The following is a 17780-nucleotide window of genomic DNA, read 5'->3' as shown; positions in this document are numbered from 1 at the left end:
TGTGATCAACAGTGCTCAACACAGAAAAGCCTGGTGATCAACACTGATCAACATGATCAACACTGCTCAACACAGAAAAAGCCTGTGATAAACCGATCAACAGTGCTCAACACAGAAAAGCCTGTGATCAACACTGATCAACACGATCAACACTGCTCAACACAGAAAAAGCCTGTGATCAACACGATCAACAGTGCTCAACACAGAAAAGCCTGTGATCAACACTGATCAACATGATCAACACTGCTCAACACAGAAAAGCCTGTGATCAACACTGATCAACACGATCAACAGTGCTCAACACAGAAAAGCCTGTGATCAACACGATCAACAGTGCTCAACACAGAAAAAGCCTAGCTATGATCAACAGTGCTCAACACAGAAAAGCCTGTGATCAACACTGATCAACATGATCAACACTGCTCAACACAGAAAAAGCCTAGCTATGATCAACAGTGCTCAACACAGAAAAGCCTGTGATCAACATAATCAACAGTGCTCAACACAGAAAAGCCTGTGATCAACACGATCAACAGTGCTCAACACAGAAAAGCCTGTGATCAACACAATCAACAGTGCTCAACACAGAAAAAGCCTAGCTATGATCAACAGAAAAGAACGCAAGTTTAAAGCATGAACAAGCTGTCGTGAACAACACAATCCCTCAAAAAAAAAAAAACAAAACAAGTGTAGAACAAGCGTACCAAATTTACATTAAAAAAAAATAGACGCACAAATAGTTAAGAACACTTAGCTTATTCCAATTTCTTACTACTGTGGTTTAATTGACAACATTGAACAGAGCCCACAACCGTCAATGCATTACTGCTTCTAGGTAAATTATGCACATATGCAAATTATATAATTTGAATCGGCCAACCAGCTACAACCTTCGAAACTGCTGCACATCAGCCCAAATATTGTCAGTAATTTCGGGAGTCTACCATACCATCACTTCCATCAGAGCCTCCCCCCTCCCCATCATAGAAAATCCCTTTTAGTCTGCAACAAGGGTGTGTCCACTAACCTACAGTCATCATCAGTACATGCAATGAATGAGGATCAATTTCTCCGAGATTTGCACATCGATATTGGAGTGGAACTGTCAATGATTTATAGAACAATTGCAGCCTTTTAAAAATCAGAAATCAATCATAAGATTGGGTCAAAGTTCATGCCACTAATGATGCATCTTCCAAGGATGTGTGGCACTGTTTAATCCTCTTTCAACCAGGCTCCATAGACAAACCATAGAAATAAATACAACTTTGGAGAAAGAGGATTAATTACTACTGAGAGGCATTTTTTTAAATCAAGTAGATTACAATTATAAGAAAGAGTTTGAAGCTTGAGCCTTCTTTGATGCTCATCAATTTTTTAATGCAGAAATCAAATTCACAAAATTTTCATTTTTTTCCCAGAAATCTGGCAGAGCTGAGTGTTGATGATTTCCTAAAGTATGGAATTGAGTCAGATTCATCTGACAGTAAGCAGACAGATGCAACAGAGCCAGTCAGCGTGAAAAAGATAAAGAAAGACAAGTCTGATGCAAAGAACAAAGTCACCGTAAGCAAGAAAGTGAAGAAAAATAACAAGCAAAAGCAATCCATAGGAACTGAATGTCAACCAGAAGAAGATTTAAATTCTGTCAAACTTAAAGTTAAGAGTCAGCATGTAGCAAAGAAAAAATCTGAAAATGACAGTGGTTCTGAAATTCTTGTGAAAAGCAAAGCAAAAAAGCTAAAAATGAAGAAAACTGATAGTGGTGAAAAAAAACTGAATCCTGAGAAATCTAAGTCAAGGAAAGATGCTGAGAGAATGGAACTTGTTGAAAATGTCAAAGTTCAAATGAAAAATGTAAAATCCAAAAAGAAGAAAACTGTTGAGACAAGGAGAGATGTAGATGATGATGATGATGGTGATGATGATAATGATGATGCAGAGGCAGATGAAGCGCTTGGTGAAGATCATGATATAGATGATAATGATGAGGATGATTTTCTTGATGGTGACAACAACGATGATGATGATGATGGCGCTGATGATAATGCCAGTGATGGTGATGATGAAGATGAAAATGCAGATGATTGAGGTTGAGAGTGATCATCAAATGTAGGTTTGAACAAATTCACAGACTTCTCTGAATCAAACTTCTCAAGTTTATACTTTGCATAGCAAAACAAATTATTGCATTTATAATTCTACCAACTTCATAATTTGTTCACACCAAAAACTTGTAATGTTTGTATTTCTGATGTTGTAGCTTAATGTTGACCATACATAAGTCACAGCCAAAGCAATGTTAAAAAAAACAAGCGGAGATTTGTGCAATTTTAGGAAACTGTTTTTGACTACACCGTCAATATGAGCAGTCAAGCTTTCATTTCAAAGGAGCAATGTTTGTTTTGTGGTTTAATGCAAGCCCTAAATCTTCCCCATCACCTAAAAATGTATTGCTCCAGGAAGAAGCCACAAGCTGGACAGAAACACAAACAACAAATGGAAAGGCTGAAGGAGACAGATCCAGAATTCTACAAATTCCTGAAGAAAGAGGATCAAGAACTGCTGGATTTTGATATGAGTGGATCAGATTATGAGGATGAATCTGAAGACGAGGATGGCGGTATCCATCGACCACCAGAAGAACTGGAGGTTTGTAGGTTAATGAACTTCTGCTAGTATCTCCAAATTGCTTCAGTTTTCTTGCACAATATCATCAAAGAGTTACAAGCTTAATCACTCTTCACTGCACTCTTTACAGGCAGACAAAGAATATTGCTCACACTTTTTTGCAGTCAGTCCTGCAACCCCTAGTCGAAAGGTTCTCTTTGAAAACCTGTCATAAGGTTAAAATACCGTACTCGTCCGAGTATAAGCCCCTGCTCGTGTATAAGCCCCCTACTGATTTCATAGGATTTTAGAAAATGCATTACATCCGTGTATAAGCCCCTACCCTAGTGTAAGTCAAATACAGAAAGGTTAGGAGAGTATATTTGGTCAATATCTTGGTAAAATTACTTTTAGATAACAAAGAAGCTATTAAAAGATGTTAAAACAATGGGAAACTGGAGTTCCCTTGACAGCATCGTAAGAAAAATGACACGTTTTCCCAGTACTATCTTGATTCTTTGTCTCTGCTCACCCCCGTTGCCTAAATAGAATAGTCTCACTCACGTCCGCCATTGTTTATTTTCCATTCACGGCCACGATGTTTTCATGCTTGAAACATGCAGTTTCTTTTGTTTGAAGCAATTATCCTTCGTTTGTGAAGACTTTTCCTGGTGACTATTACAATTTTCACAGCTATGTTGTTGTTTTCACAAGATGTAGACCGTTTGATACTGGAATATTGAGTTGCCTTTCCGTGTAGGCAATGCATGCCTGTAATACTGTTGATCAGCAGCATACATGACGTTTTTGTTTCAAGTTTTGGGTTTTTTCTACGCTGAAATTTCACCAAAATGTCACGTCTGTATTCAGAGATTGTACCATCAATTTCTTTGGATGTGTAAGTCGATTTTGAAAGCGATAGAAAGATCGAGTGGTGTTGAAAAAAGTCGTGCATAAAATTAGCATAAATTAAGCGTCCATGCCAGATACATGGGGTTGCTCGAGTATAAGCCCCTCCCCTAGTTTTATCGCTGTTTAGTGTTGCCGAACCGGGGGCTTATACTCGGACGAGTACGGTAATATGATGATTTTCGAATTTAAGTACTGTGCTCCAGTTTTTGCATAACAACATTTTTGTCTTCTGATACTATATTCAGGATTTATTCAGTATAATGTACTGTGCATAAGAGTTCTATCATGAATATGCAACGATAAATATTCCAAAATATCGAAGAGTCGACTTTCTGAAATAACTGTTTAAATAAATAATAGGGAAAATGGCACTCAATTATCACCAATGTTCTAATTGAAACTTTAAATATCACATTATCAAAGGACTGGACAACAAAGTGCTGTAATATGCCAGTAGACAGGCACTCAACGACAAAATCTGTCCACATTTCTGTTGGCAGCGATAAATGTTGCGCATGCATGGCAATATTTAGTAACAAACGTACGATTCGTGATCACTGCTATTCTGTGAGAGTAAAGAACATTGTGTTTTGCTGGTTGAAAACTTGTCATGCTACCGATGTATTCAGAGAAAACCATCACCTGATTTTGTGGCATCACCTGTTTTTGATTCGTTTAGGTTGCATCAGATAATGACAGTGACTCTGAACGAGCAAGTGATGTTGACATGGAAACGAGTAAACAGAAGGACACTATCATAGTAACACTGAAGATGGTTGCCAGGTGGAGAGAGTTGATGGAGGTGTGAAAGGCATTTTCATTATTGTGTGCCCAATTTACTGCCTTTGATCATAGACAGTAGATGTCCCCCTCTACTGTCTATGCTTTGATATAAACCAACCTATTCACAGGGATCACTTTGGGGCGCGATAACGCGATATTTACGCTCAAAAATCAGAAAAATCGCATTCAGAAAAATCAATTGGGCAAAAAAGTCGCGCCGATAATTCAAATGGCGCGTACGTGATACCTTTACGCGATCTAAATTCATCGGTAACATTTGGCCGGTTTTCAGTACAGAACCACTCATTGTGTCGCCGTAGAGAGCGCTATAATTACGCTAGAAAAAAGCCGTTGCAGAGTTACCCGTTTCAACAGCGTTTGTGATTGGTTGCCAACAGGAAGTTTTGCGTTCATTGACAAATCATTGGAGTCGATACAGCAAGTGTTCATTGCTGATGTACAGTGTGTTGTCGTAGCTCAAAATGGCGCTTTCGAAGGAACATTCGTTTCCAGTACGAGTAGTAGTGCGAAGAAAAACGAAAATGCACTATTCTGGACTACTGTACTTCCGTTACTCCCGCACTGGAAAGTATTGATTCGACCGCCTCCGATTACAACTACACTCAGAATGACAGTTTTCGGATAGGGTAGTGAATTTCGCCCAAAGCCGTTTCATAGATGACGAGCACAGCGAAATCTTCTTACCATACCCTTCGAAACTTTATTGTGTTTATCCTCAAACTGTTAACACCGACAGAAGTGGCATTTAGGGGGGTCAAAGTTGCCAAATTTTTGCCCCACGTTGAGCGCGTGTAATCGGACCACTATCGCAGTAATCGGACGTCGTATTTTGAATGTGATAAGGGGCTAAATATTGATATTTTGAAACTTCGAACCCCGATTTTCAATTTCGATGTGTTTAGAAAACTATGTGGAAATATTTCGTGATAATTAGTTACGTTTAATCCATGGACGACGCAACTATATTTCAACATGTATAGCGCTTCTAGATATCGGACACGGGCTGTCCCTGTGTGTTGCGTTCTACACCTCGTATTGTACGGTGTGGCTAACTTCACCAAGTTTGTAGCCCGAAATAGCTTTTACCCCCCAAAAAATCCAAAACGGGACGGCAGCGTCACCTGACTTAATATGCTGTAGCATGACTTGTAAAACGCTATCAAAACGGAGCGAAGGGCGTATAACGAACAGCATGTCATTAAATGTCTGAAAACTGAGGTCGTCCGAAAACTGTCTCACTGAGTGTATTGTTATGCAAATTAACCAATATGCAGAAAATCAGGGAAAGTTAGGTCCGGTTCCCACAGACTGAGAAATTCTCCCACTGTTTTTTTCATGTGTGATTTTATCTCATGCCGTTCTTGAGCCAGGGTAATCCCTGTATTCACCCCCATTTCTCTGTAAACGGGTCCACACTCGCCATTGATAACACTTGGTTTGGGCCAAACCATAGTGGTGAAAGGGTAAACAAGTCACAATGTTGCATCAGCATGAGTGTAAAGTATCAATGACCGAAAATAATTTTGTAGGAAAGAGACATGACAATCTAGAGTGTGCGCCTTGTCATGACAGCACTTGCAAGTTGTCTGCAAGATTTGTGAACGTGTGTTTTACTTAAAAAAATTCATCGTCCACAGTTAATCATCGGAAAAGCTCTGTCGCTGTCTTTGAAACAGTTCAAATACTGGTATGATAGCCGAAGCAAAGCTGCACGGATTTGTTTTTCATAGTAGTTTTACAGAGATCAATTTACTCAGATACACACCTTAGGAATAAACAAAGAGAGTAAAATTTTTTAAATAAGATTTTGTTCAATGTATGATTTGAAACTGATTATAATGACTCTTAGGATAACCAAATGACATCTTTTGTATTGCATCTGACAAAACACTGCTCCAAACAACATGACCTTTGAACTCAATTACAGAAGCCTACTGGTATCTTATTATGAAAATGACTTTTCAGAACAGAATGCCAAGATAACAAGGAAAGAGTAAATGAGTTCTACATCAATTAGCGATGTACCAAAGACATATTTTAGATTATGATCATCGATTTCACTTTTTACCCAACAAGTCATGTTTTTCCCCGTCAATACAGGAGCAGCATTCTGTAAATGCATTGCATAAATCGGTCTATGCCTTCAAAGCAGCAGTGAGGCAGACTGGCAGAGATGAGCATGAAGATGCTGGGAAGTATAGCGTAGAAGGAAGCCAAGGTGAGTGATCAAGTTGGATGTCAGTGAAATCCTTGACAATGCCTTATCTAGTCATTTCAGATAACTAGCATTGATCAAGTGGATGTCAGTGAAATCCTTGACAATGCCTTATCTATTCATTTGAGATAACTAGCATTGATCAAGTTGGATGTCAGTGAAATCCTTGACAATGCCTTATCTATTCATTTGAGATAACTAGCATTGATCAAGTTGGATGTCAGTGAAATCCTTGACAATGCCTTATCTAGTCATTTCAGATAACTAGCATTGATCAAGTTGGATGTCAGTGAAATCCTTGACAATGCCTTATCTAGTCATTTCAGATAACTAGCATTGATCAAGTTGGATGTCAGTGAAATCCTTGACAATGCCTTATCTAGTCGTTTCAGATAACTAGCATTGATCAAGTTGGATGTCAGTGAAATCCTTGACAATGCCTTATCTAGTCATTTCAGATAACTAGCAATTGATCAAGTTGTATGTCAGTGAAATCCTTGACAATGCCTTATCTAGTCATTTCAGATAACTAGCATTGATCGAGTTGGATGTCAGTGAAATCCTTGACAATGCCTTATCTAGTCATTTCAGATAACTAGCAATTGATCAAGTTGGATGTCAGTGAAATCCTTGACAATGCCTTATCTAGTCGTTTCAGATAACTAGCATTGATCGAGTTGGATGTCAGTGAAATCCTTGACAATGCCTTATCTATTCATTTCAGATAACTAGCAATTGATCAAGCTGGATGTCAGTGAAATCCTTGACAATGCCTTATCTAGTCGTTTCAGATAACTAGCATTGATCGAGTTGGATGTCAGTGAAATCCTTGACAATGCCTTATCTAGTCGTTTCAGATAACTAGCATTGATCAAGTTGGATGTCAGTGAAATCTTTGACAATGCCTTATCTATTCATTTGAGATAACTAGCATTGATCAAGTTGGATGTCAGTGAAATCCTTGACAATGCCTTATCTAGTCATTTCAGATAACTAGCATTGATCAAGTTGGATGTCAGTGAAATCCTTGACAATGCCTTATCTAGTCATTTCAGATAACTAGCATTGATCAAGTTGGATGTCAGTGAAATCCTTGACAATGCCTTATCTAGTCATTTCAGATAACTAGCATTGATCAAGTTGGATGTCAGTGAAATCCTTGACAATGCCTTATCTAGTCATTTCAGATAACTAGCATTGATCAAGTTGGATGTCAGTGAAATCCTTGACAATGCCTTATCTAGTCATTTCAGATAACTAGCATTGATCAAGTTGTATGTCAGTGAAATCCTTGACAATGCCTTATCTAGTCGTTTCAGATAACTAGCATTGATCAAGTTGGATGTCAGTGAAATCCTTGACAATGCCTTATCTATTCATTTCAGATAACTAGCAATTGATCAAGTTGGATGTCAGTGAAATCCTTGACAATGCCTTATCTAGTCATTTCAGATAACTAGCATTGATCGAGTTGGATGTCAGTGAAATCCTTGACAATGCCTTATCTAGTCGTTTCAGATAACTAGCATTGATCAAGTTGGATGTCAGTGAAATCCTTGACAATGCCTTATCTAGTCGTTTCAGATAACTAGCATTGATCGAGTTGGATGTCAGTGAAATCCTTGACAATGCCTTATCTAGTCGTTTCAGATAACTAGCATTGATCAAGTTGGATGTCAGTGAAATCTTTGACAATGCCTTATCTATTCATTTGAGATAACTAGCATTGATCAAGTTGGATGTCAGTGAAATCCTTGACAATGCCTTATCTAGTCATTTCAGATAACTAGCATTGATCAAGTTGGATGTCAGTGAAATCCTTGACAATGCCTTATCTAGTCATTTCAGATAACTAGCATTGATCAAGTTGGATGTCAGTGAAATCCTTGACAATGCCTTATCTAGTCGTTTCAGATAATAGCATTAGCCATGGTATCTGTTCACCCCCAATTCCTGTAAACAGGTCCACACTCACCATTGATAACACTGGGTTTGGCCAAACCATGGTGGTGAAAGGGTTAGGCCTTATTTTATACTCTCGTTATTACCCATAGCAGTATTTCCAATCTTTTAAACTCAAAACAACACAACCTGGGTTTGTACTGAAAGGTTGAACAAGTCTGAGGTCTGCAGCTGCCAAATTTTTAGCTGGGGCTGGTGCATTTGCCATTTTACTGGTTTTATGGACAAGTGAATTGTCCTTATTCTACAAGGGATAGCAGATAGACTGCTGCACTGATTGACTAACGTTGATGCTCGCCCGGAAACCATGTAACACTGAATGAATTGGTGCATCCTTGTGTGTACAGCATCTGCGTCACCCATAGCAACAACAAACAAATGACAACAACTCATCGTTGTCAACATTCTCAACTGAAAAGTTTCTCCAAATAATACTACATTATTCGCAGCATTTATTGATAAAAGTGTCCCTCGTATTGTCATATAATTAATGTTTACTTTCAATGCATCTGAGTGATATTTTTCAAGATTTAGCTTTATTGCCATTTATCTCTTCACAGTTTTCAACGCTATAGTCACGCTGTGCGTAAGGGAGATACCACTCACTCTGCAAGCAGTGTTGGGACTCAAAGACAATAAAAAGAAAAAGTAAGTTTATTTTCCAAAAATTCAAGTCTTTATATACATGAATTGTGAAAAACTTGTTATCACAAATTGATATTTTTTTCACCAGGCCAACTTTTTAAAAATATTTTTTAATTTACCAACATGACCAAAAGGCCTAGGCCAACCTGTTGAACACATCTTGTAAAACTTCGACATTTCATGTTGAACTACTATCTATCACATGCTCTGTGTTTGTTTGCTTTTGTAGGTTCGTTTTACCTTCCTCCAGTAAGAAGTGGTTCCGTGTTAAGCACAATGTGAAGTCATACTTGATAGATCTTATTCAGGTATGGTGAAATCTACGTTTGTTGCAAACTGTTGGTCAGAAGAGTGTTCCCCCTTACAAGAGAGAACCAGATCAGAGCATCGAATATTTATTCTGTGTGAGACAAATTTGAAAACTAGTGTCATAAGTGATGGCATCAATAGATACCAACTGTTTAGCTTTCTACATGTATGCCCTGGTTTCCTTAATTGTAACCTATTCAATGAAAGTAATTTGGATGTGCTGAACATGCTCGTGTGAAGTTTAAAGTTATAACAGTCATTGTCATGTGAATTTGAATTATCCAAAAATAAGAAAAAAGTAGAAGACTTGAGACATTTATGTCTTGAACACTTGAAACATTTATGTCTCTGATTTTTTTGTTTTCAGTTATTATCACAACTTGCCGACCCAAACATCGTGTCAATCATACTGCGGCACGTTCACCTCATGGTTCCATACTACGCCTGCTTTCCAAAAGTTGCCAAACATCTGATCAAGGTATGTGATGTTCATGCATTCTTGATAAATACAGAACATTTCAGATGTCGAATATTTCACACAATTCATCAGATCAGTTTCAAAGTTGATGAATCATTTGACGATACCTGGACTGTTCCGACTCATGCACTTGTGACAGCTAAGTTTTGTATGTGTGGTATGTAGGATAAGATGTCTGTGTATACTCAATTGACAGTGATGCTATTTCTCATGAGATTTTACTAGCTACTGAAGTATTTTTGCAGAATGATTGAAAGTTTCTCTTCCAATTTAAACATGCTGTGGAACAAAATGGCCCCCAAATCTTGACAATGATGCTGCATGACCAATAGGAGAAACTGAAATATCTAAGGGACCGTCTCAGATTGTCGCAGAAGTTCAAGAAACGAAATTTCTTCGTTTAGATCAAAACCCCCTCCCCCCTCCCCCTAAACGAAACTTCAAAAGTGCGAAATGTTCATGTCTGCCTGAGAGTACAAATGAATGTTGCATTTTGCTATAGCTACTAAAGACGTATTCTCCTTGCCACATTACAATTAAAGTAATCGATCAGATTTGAGTACTAACAGGGCATTTTACCGCATAAAAGTTTCATTTTATTTTACTTTCCCTTTTTGCATCTCTTGTGCTGTTCTTTGTCTTTGTGAACACGGAATTTGTACTTGGTAGGGGCGGTAAATAACCAGGCATGTTCAATCATATTAAAATGACTATGACCAGGTGCATAACAAGTGAGAATAAAGACATCTAGTGGTTAGAGCAGACGCTTATAAATAGCACATTTTTTAAAAAATGATACTTTTTGTCTTTGTATAATTTGATGAATGAAATGTTTAGGATACAATGTTCCTATCGGTAAATTGTGTTTGGGGCACAAACTAGAGGGAAACAGTTACAAATTTGTTGGCACGAGTGTGCAGTTTTTCTTTAATTTAAAATAAACACACGAAAACTTGTGATCACAAAATAAAAGTGCGAAAGTGAAGTTCACTAATTGAATGGAGGTCAAACCCCCTCCCCCCCTAAACGAATAAATTTCGCTTTTTGAACTTCTGTGACAATCTGAGACGGTCCCTACACAATTTCTGTTTTTTGACAAAATTTCACACAGTTTTTTTTTCGAAAGACAAAGTTAATGGAACTCACAGACAACTGTTGCATCCGGTGTCTTTGAAACACGTACTTCAGAATAATTTCAGACATGGACTGGAATACCACAATCTTTTTCACTCTTGCCTTTTGTTTGAATTTTTACAGAAATTGGTATTGCTGTGGAGTTCTGCCGAAGAATCTGTCAGGGTGCTAGCATTTCTATCAATTTTCAGAATTGCCTTTAATCTACAAGATTTGTTGGAATTATGTTTGAAGGTCAGTAGACAGAATCACGCAATGATCTTGTGAAATATATATTGCTGTTGCTATAGCTGCAGGTGTTACTAAAACTACGATAACATTGTTGTCAAGCAAGCATTATCTTACCTTCTACTGTCATGACCATGAATATTCAATGTGTTAAGGTAATATGAGCCTCAAAAGTGAAAGACTTCAAATTTTGATCAATCTTTCCTCAATGAAACTGTCGACCATTCTCACACGGAAGCAAGAATAAAAATCTTGGGTCACAATACAAATTTTTTCCAAAGATTTCCCGATATTTGAAATTCAAAATGGCTACCATCCCTGTGTTAACTCTATGGTGAAAAATAAAGTGTTCAATTTTTGAAAAAATAAGATGGTGAAGACTTTTCTTTTATCAAGAGCTTCAAAATGAGCCCCCACAAGTGGTAGGTCAGAAGAAAATTGATGAAATTGGAAAGCCCGAATTTCTGTCCCCAAGGCACATTCTACCTTAAGTTTTTAAGCCTTTTACCACCATGGTTTTACCCAGATTAATTTTTATCAATGGTGAGTGTGGACCTGTTTACATGAAATCAGAGGTGAACAGGTTGATATTAAGAAGTGAAATATTAATTTTTATATTGCTCAGAAAACTGTTTCTGAAAGAAGTTTATGAATCAATGCTTTGTTTTCTTACAGCAACTGTACATGGGATATGTGAGGAACTGTAAATTCACATCACCAAGTGTACTTCCGATGATCAATTTCATGCAGAGGTCGTTGACCGAGATGTTCGCCATCAACACACAAGTGACGTATCAACATGCGTTTGTGTACATCAGGCAGCTAGCAATCCACCTTAGAAATGCAATTACAACCAAGAAAAAGGTTGGTGAATGGAAAATTAGCAGTATGAGAAGGATGCCAGATTAACACTCAGAATAACATGATTTTATAACTTATACGGTGACCTCTTGTTTGGTTGATACGAAGTACAAGCACAGTCAACGATTAAGAGAAAAACTGTTTAAAGATTTGTTGGTTCTGATAGAATTTTAAACTATATTCTTAAGTTTATGGTAAACTGGTGAAATTGCTTGGTGGGTGAAATTGCATGGTGATGGATTTGTGTTTATATTTCTTAATTAGGAAGATTTGCAGCAGAGATTTGTACCTTTCATAGTAGCCTGTGGTATGGTAGGAAGCTGGAAAATTATGTCATAAAACATTACCATAGTCTAAAGTTTATGAGCAGATAGCAAATTAAACAACTGAAGCTAGAACCTAAGCTGGTCTTTTTAGATAAACATTTTCTTCTGCATTTCATTGAATGTAGTAATGATAGCCTTACAGGTACAGATCATGTGTTTTTTGAATTATTCATTTATTGTATCAGTGGCAATAATGATTCCTTACATCTGATCGGAATTGATTTTTGATTTGATTTGATTTGACCCTGTAAAGGACAATTATCAAGCAATCTATAACTGGCAGTACAAATATACTCAGTGTATAATGATTCCTCATATCTGATTTGATTTGATTTGATCTGATCCAGCTCTGACCCTATACGTATTACAGGATAATTGTCAAGCAATCCATAACTGGCAGTACATGTATACTCAGTATATAATGATTCCTCATATTTGATTTGATTTGATTTGATTTGATCTGATCCAGTCTGACCCTATACGTATTACAGGATAACTGTCAAGCAATCCATAATTGGCAGTATATTCAGTATATACTGATTCCTCTTGCCTGACTTGAGTTGATTTGATTTGATTTGATGTGATCTGATCAGACGCAGGACAATTAGGATATAATTATTCTTCATATCTGATTTGATTTTGATTTGATCTGATCTGATCTGATCTGATGTGACCCTAATTATCAAGCAATCTATAATGGGCAGTTTATTTAGGATATAATGATTCCTCATATCTGATTTGATTTTGATTTGATTTGATCTGATCTGACCCTTTACAGGGTAATTACCAAGCAATCTACAACTGGCAGTACATTCACAGTGTGTACCTATGGTGTCGTATGCTGAGTACAACGCATCCAAACCCCACCCTAAAACCACTGATCTATCCACTGGTGCAGATAACAATTGGAGTCATCAAGTAAGTTACCACAGTCCCAGGGTGAACGACCCGTTCGGGAGGAAACATAACACTCATGATCATGGTAAAATAATCCACATCAAATATGCAAATAATGATGTTGTTTAACGTTGCCTGCCATACATGCTAAAAATCCACTGGTGCAGACAACTATCATGGTACTCATAATAGATTTGACAACCACAGTGGGAATCACTGCCTTACCTCAGGGGAAACAAGGCTTCTTCTTCTACCAGGATAGGGAAGACCACATGATGCAGACCGGAATATTGAAACATCTCCATTTGATCTTAGCATTTCATGTTACTGTTTCTTCTGCAAGTTGTGTTTGAAAGAAAGTTTGCTGTTATCAGTAGTTTATGTCAGCAGCTACAATTGTCAATATGAGCAAATCAAATTAGTTGTTTTCGCTTGTAAAGAATCAATCATTAATGCCAGGCCAACAGACTTCTGTAAGATGACTCTAGTCCCGATGACTGACTGGTTTTCATGCGTGATGTTTCCTACAACTCTGCAAAAAACGACCTATTTATAAAAAGTTGTCATCTGTAACTTTCTCTGTTGCCATGGTCACAGCTGAAGTCACACAGCTGAAGTGCATTGATTACCATGGCAACATGTAATTATATTTGATTCTCTCTCCAAATCACAGACTCATCCCGGCTGCAAAGTACTATCCGCTACGTTTTCACTGTCTCCGTGCTCTCAATCTACTGTCAGAAGCCACGGGTACATTTATCCCGATTTTGCCGTATGTCATGGAGGTAAGTATAACTATAAGTATATCAATGGGCCTTCCTCCCATCAAAGTCTGTCAATAAGCTGTCTACCCTTCAAAGTCTATCTATGAGCCTTCTCCCATCAAAGTCTATCAATGAGCCATTCTCCCCACAGACATGTTTGTCAGTCATACAGAAAAATATCGGGCATCTAGCAGTTGGATTTGTTAAACAGCTTTACCCTTTTCATGACAATGGCTAAACCCAATTCCATTATTTATAATTTTGTGTCTTGACCTGTTTCCGTGGAAAGTTGGGAGATGTCCTTTTACATGGTTTGTACAATATACAATGTGTTTATATAAAGGGATACAGTCACTCTTTTGTGAGCTTTTTTCATTAATTTTGTCAGATATGAAAAGTAATTTGTATTGAAATGTGCTGAAATACTGGTTTAGTTGTTGACACTTGTGCGGGTATATATTATCACCATTTTGTACACTCAGTGACTCTATGCAATTACCGGTATTCCATGTTTTCATGATATCACAAAAAGTTCATAGAAGAGTGACTTTGTCCCTCTAATAAAACTTAATATCAGAACAATGCTAAAGGGACTCATAATTTGATGTGAAATTTTCAGGTATTTGAGCAGACCCAGTGGAATAAGAAGCACACGGCTGTCAGTTTTAAACCAATAAATTTTGCTGTCATATTGAAGTTATCCAAATCACAGCTGCAGGAAAGGGGCTTCAAGGTAAGAAAACACACACTATTTAAAAAAATCTGCCTACGCAAAAATTCAATTTTGTTTCGGCGCCTCATAGAAAGTTTGTGTGAAAAATTCAAAATAAAGGTAATATTTCTTGAATTGTGTGTCCAACTTTGTCTGCAAAAACAATGCGGTTGATGAAATGTTTCAACAGTTTCAACAAATATCTAGTGAAAAGATTACAAAATTTATCACAATGGTCTGATTACAGTCTATGGGCGTATATTCTGATTACAGTCTATGGGGTATATTCCGATTACAGTCTATGGGCGTATATTCTGATTACAGTCTATGGGCTTATCTGATTACAGTCTATGGGCGTATATTCTGATTACAGTCTATGGGCTTATATTCTGATTACAGTCTATGGGCGTATGTTCTGTTGTTGCATTTATATTTGATATGGAAATGATTTCATAATGTTAGATCATATCATATCAAGGTTCAGTCATCCTGGCATACTCATATCAGAACATTTTTATAGCAGATTTAATTGGTAAACGTTTTGATACGTAGGAAATGTTGTGTCTTTTCTAGGATGGTGTGATTGATCAACTGTATGATTTAATTCTTGAACATCTGAAAGTTCACAGCCACTGTATCGGTTTTCCAGAGTTAGTGCTGCCTCTCATTATTGAGGTGAGATATATATTGTAACTTACTCAAAGTTGTGCTGTAATTTCTTATTTCTGTACTCAGTATGAAATTTCTCAATCTACAGTCTAATGAGCAGTCTCAAATTCTACTGTACGTTAGTATTTGAGTTGGAGAGCCTAAAGTGCACTTTTAGATTCTAGACTACACACTTCCTTGCATTGCCATAAATGTTCTTTGGTGATTAACATTTTTAGTGTAACGGGAAACATCAAAAGGTGGATAGTCTAAGGCTCTCGCAAATTCTCCAAATCATTTTTTTAAAATAACTTTTCATTTCTACAGAAGATTACAAATGATTTTTTTTGGTTACCATTGCAAATGTATAAAAGTTTGAAGTGTAAAGGCGATTGTGCTCATTGAAATTATGCTGTGAAAATTCACAGTTGAAGACCTTTCTGAAGAAATGCAAAGTGACCAACTACTGCCGGCAGATCAAACAGCTCCTTGAGAAGATACAGGAGAATTGTGATGCCATCAACAAACGACGAGATGCCACAACCATCAATCTCAGTGATGAAAAGGCAATTGTAAGTCAACTTGATAGTCGAAAAAAGACCAGTTCAGTCCAACCCTTGCTCTTCCAAAATGCGTCACACACTCATTGTTTTTTTAGAAAATTTAGACTTCTATAATGGTAAAAGAATCTGGAACTCCTTCCAGCTCCGTATTGGATTACTGTATATCCCTGAAGCCAGAAATTTCCGGCAAGATCTAATGGGTGTTTAAGTTTTTTATTTCGTTGTTTTCAAAACTTTGATGTAATTTTGGCATGGGTGTGCAATACAACTTCAATTATTCTTTCCAGGCCTGGTGTGCATGTGAGTGTCCCCCTAAACAATGCCAATTTGATTTCATTTCACAGACACATTGGGAAATCCAAAGCAAACAGCAAGGTACGCCCATCAGCAAACTCTTCGAAACATACAAGAAATTGCGAGAGAAGGAACTTCGTCATGAAGAGGCCGGCAAAGAAAGGGTAAGCAATACACTCCCTCAGGACATGCCGTCTTTGACAGTTGACGTGAAGAGCGCCCTCTTAGGGTGTGTGTGGTGTCAAGTATAAAGGGAGCCCTCTATGTAAGAGAAGTGCCAATCTAGTGAAGCTGATCAACTTCAAAAGTCGATGAAGTTGCACTGTATTTTGATAACACTGACTGGTTCTAGTCTTTCTTATATTCCATCAACATTTGAATTCAATCCCTGACCAATGTCCTAATTATTTACTTATCTGCAGAACAATTGAATGTTATCATGTATTTATGTCCCTTGATCAGCCTCCCATGAACATTTGTCAAATGTTTTGGTAATTGTAATGGAGCTGAGATACTAGGCATATATTCATTGTTATTTCATCACTGTTTCTTTTCTGTCAAAATGTCAGACTGCAGACGACAAGATACCGTACATTGAACGAAACAAACACAAGGCAGAAGACAAAGAAGAGTTCCGTGGGCTTTTCATGGATACGGATGATAGTGATGAAGACAATCTCTTCTCTAAAAGTGGACGGAAAGACGGAAAGAGAAAGAAAGATGAAAGCGACGAGGAAAGCAGCGATGAAGAAGATGAGAGCGATGATGAAGAGAGCGATGAGGAGCTGGAAGATGACGTCAAGGAAACCAAGGAGAAACTTGGAAAGAAACATCATTTAGATTTGAAGGATGTTGGAGAGGAAGAGGACATTGTGGAGGAACTTCAACTGTCCTCTTCAGAGGATGAAAATGATATAGATGATGAAGAAGAGGAGGATGACGATGATGATGATGATGATGATGATGACGATGATGATGATTAAATTTGATCATAAACATCGGAATTGATGTTTTAAGTTTTAGTTCAAAAGTCCTAATATGTAATCTACCATAATTACATTTTAATATTTTCTGGAAAAATAAATCTAGCTGTAACAAAGCTACTGTGATGATTTTGATGTGATGGATGTGGGTTTGCATGTGTGCACATGGGAATGATATTAAGTAGTAGATATATATGTGGCCATCTGGTGTACGGGCGTAGGATACAAACAGGGATGGAAAAGACATTGAAACCAGTGAGACAATGGAAGAAAGCATGTGCACTTATAGGAAAGTGTCAGCACTCAGTTTTTATTCTCCCACTAGGCCCTTTCAGGTACATTTACAGAATTCCTGAATACTTTTTACTGAGTGGTAAATTTGCAAACATTGAGTCCACATACTGAATGCAAGGTCTGCCCATTCCCCATCTTTTC

At 37.5% G+C, this 17780-nt stretch overlaps 1 protein-coding gene across 1 annotated transcript in view; it reads left to right on the top strand.

The window, feature by feature from the left end:
* Positions 1-17465, top strand: part of LOC139136453 (nucleolar complex protein 2 homolog) — a 30125-nt gene extending 12660 nt beyond the window's left edge. Inside the window, exons 2-17 of the mRNA XM_070704177.1 lie at positions 1422-2090; positions 2463-2652; positions 4202-4324; positions 6427-6544; positions 9064-9151; positions 9378-9456; positions 9825-9935; positions 11193-11303; positions 11973-12161; positions 13263-13402; positions 14055-14166; positions 14765-14878; positions 15431-15532; positions 15934-16077; positions 16413-16526; positions 16932-17465. Of these exons, the coding sequence (XP_070560278.1) occupies positions 1422-2090; positions 2463-2652; positions 4202-4324; positions 6427-6544; positions 9064-9151; positions 9378-9456; positions 9825-9935; positions 11193-11303; positions 11973-12161; positions 13263-13402; positions 14055-14166; positions 14765-14878; positions 15431-15532; positions 15934-16077; positions 16413-16526; positions 16932-17345 (2818 nt within the window). The 3' untranslated portion in view covers positions 17346-17465. The remainder of the gene's footprint in view (positions 1-1421; positions 2091-2462; positions 2653-4201; positions 4325-6426; positions 6545-9063; positions 9152-9377; positions 9457-9824; positions 9936-11192; positions 11304-11972; positions 12162-13262; positions 13403-14054; positions 14167-14764; positions 14879-15430; positions 15533-15933; positions 16078-16412; positions 16527-16931) is intronic.
* Positions 17466-17780: the final 315 nt, after the last annotated feature.

This window comes from Ptychodera flava, chromosome 7 (assembly GCF_041260155.1).
Source record: "Ptychodera flava strain L36383 chromosome 7, AS_Pfla_20210202, whole genome shotgun sequence".
NCBI lineage: Eukaryota > Metazoa > Hemichordata > Enteropneusta > Ptychoderidae > Ptychodera > Ptychodera flava.
The sequence above is the reverse complement of the archived record's forward strand: the minus strand, read 5'-3'. Positions and strand labels throughout refer to the sequence as shown.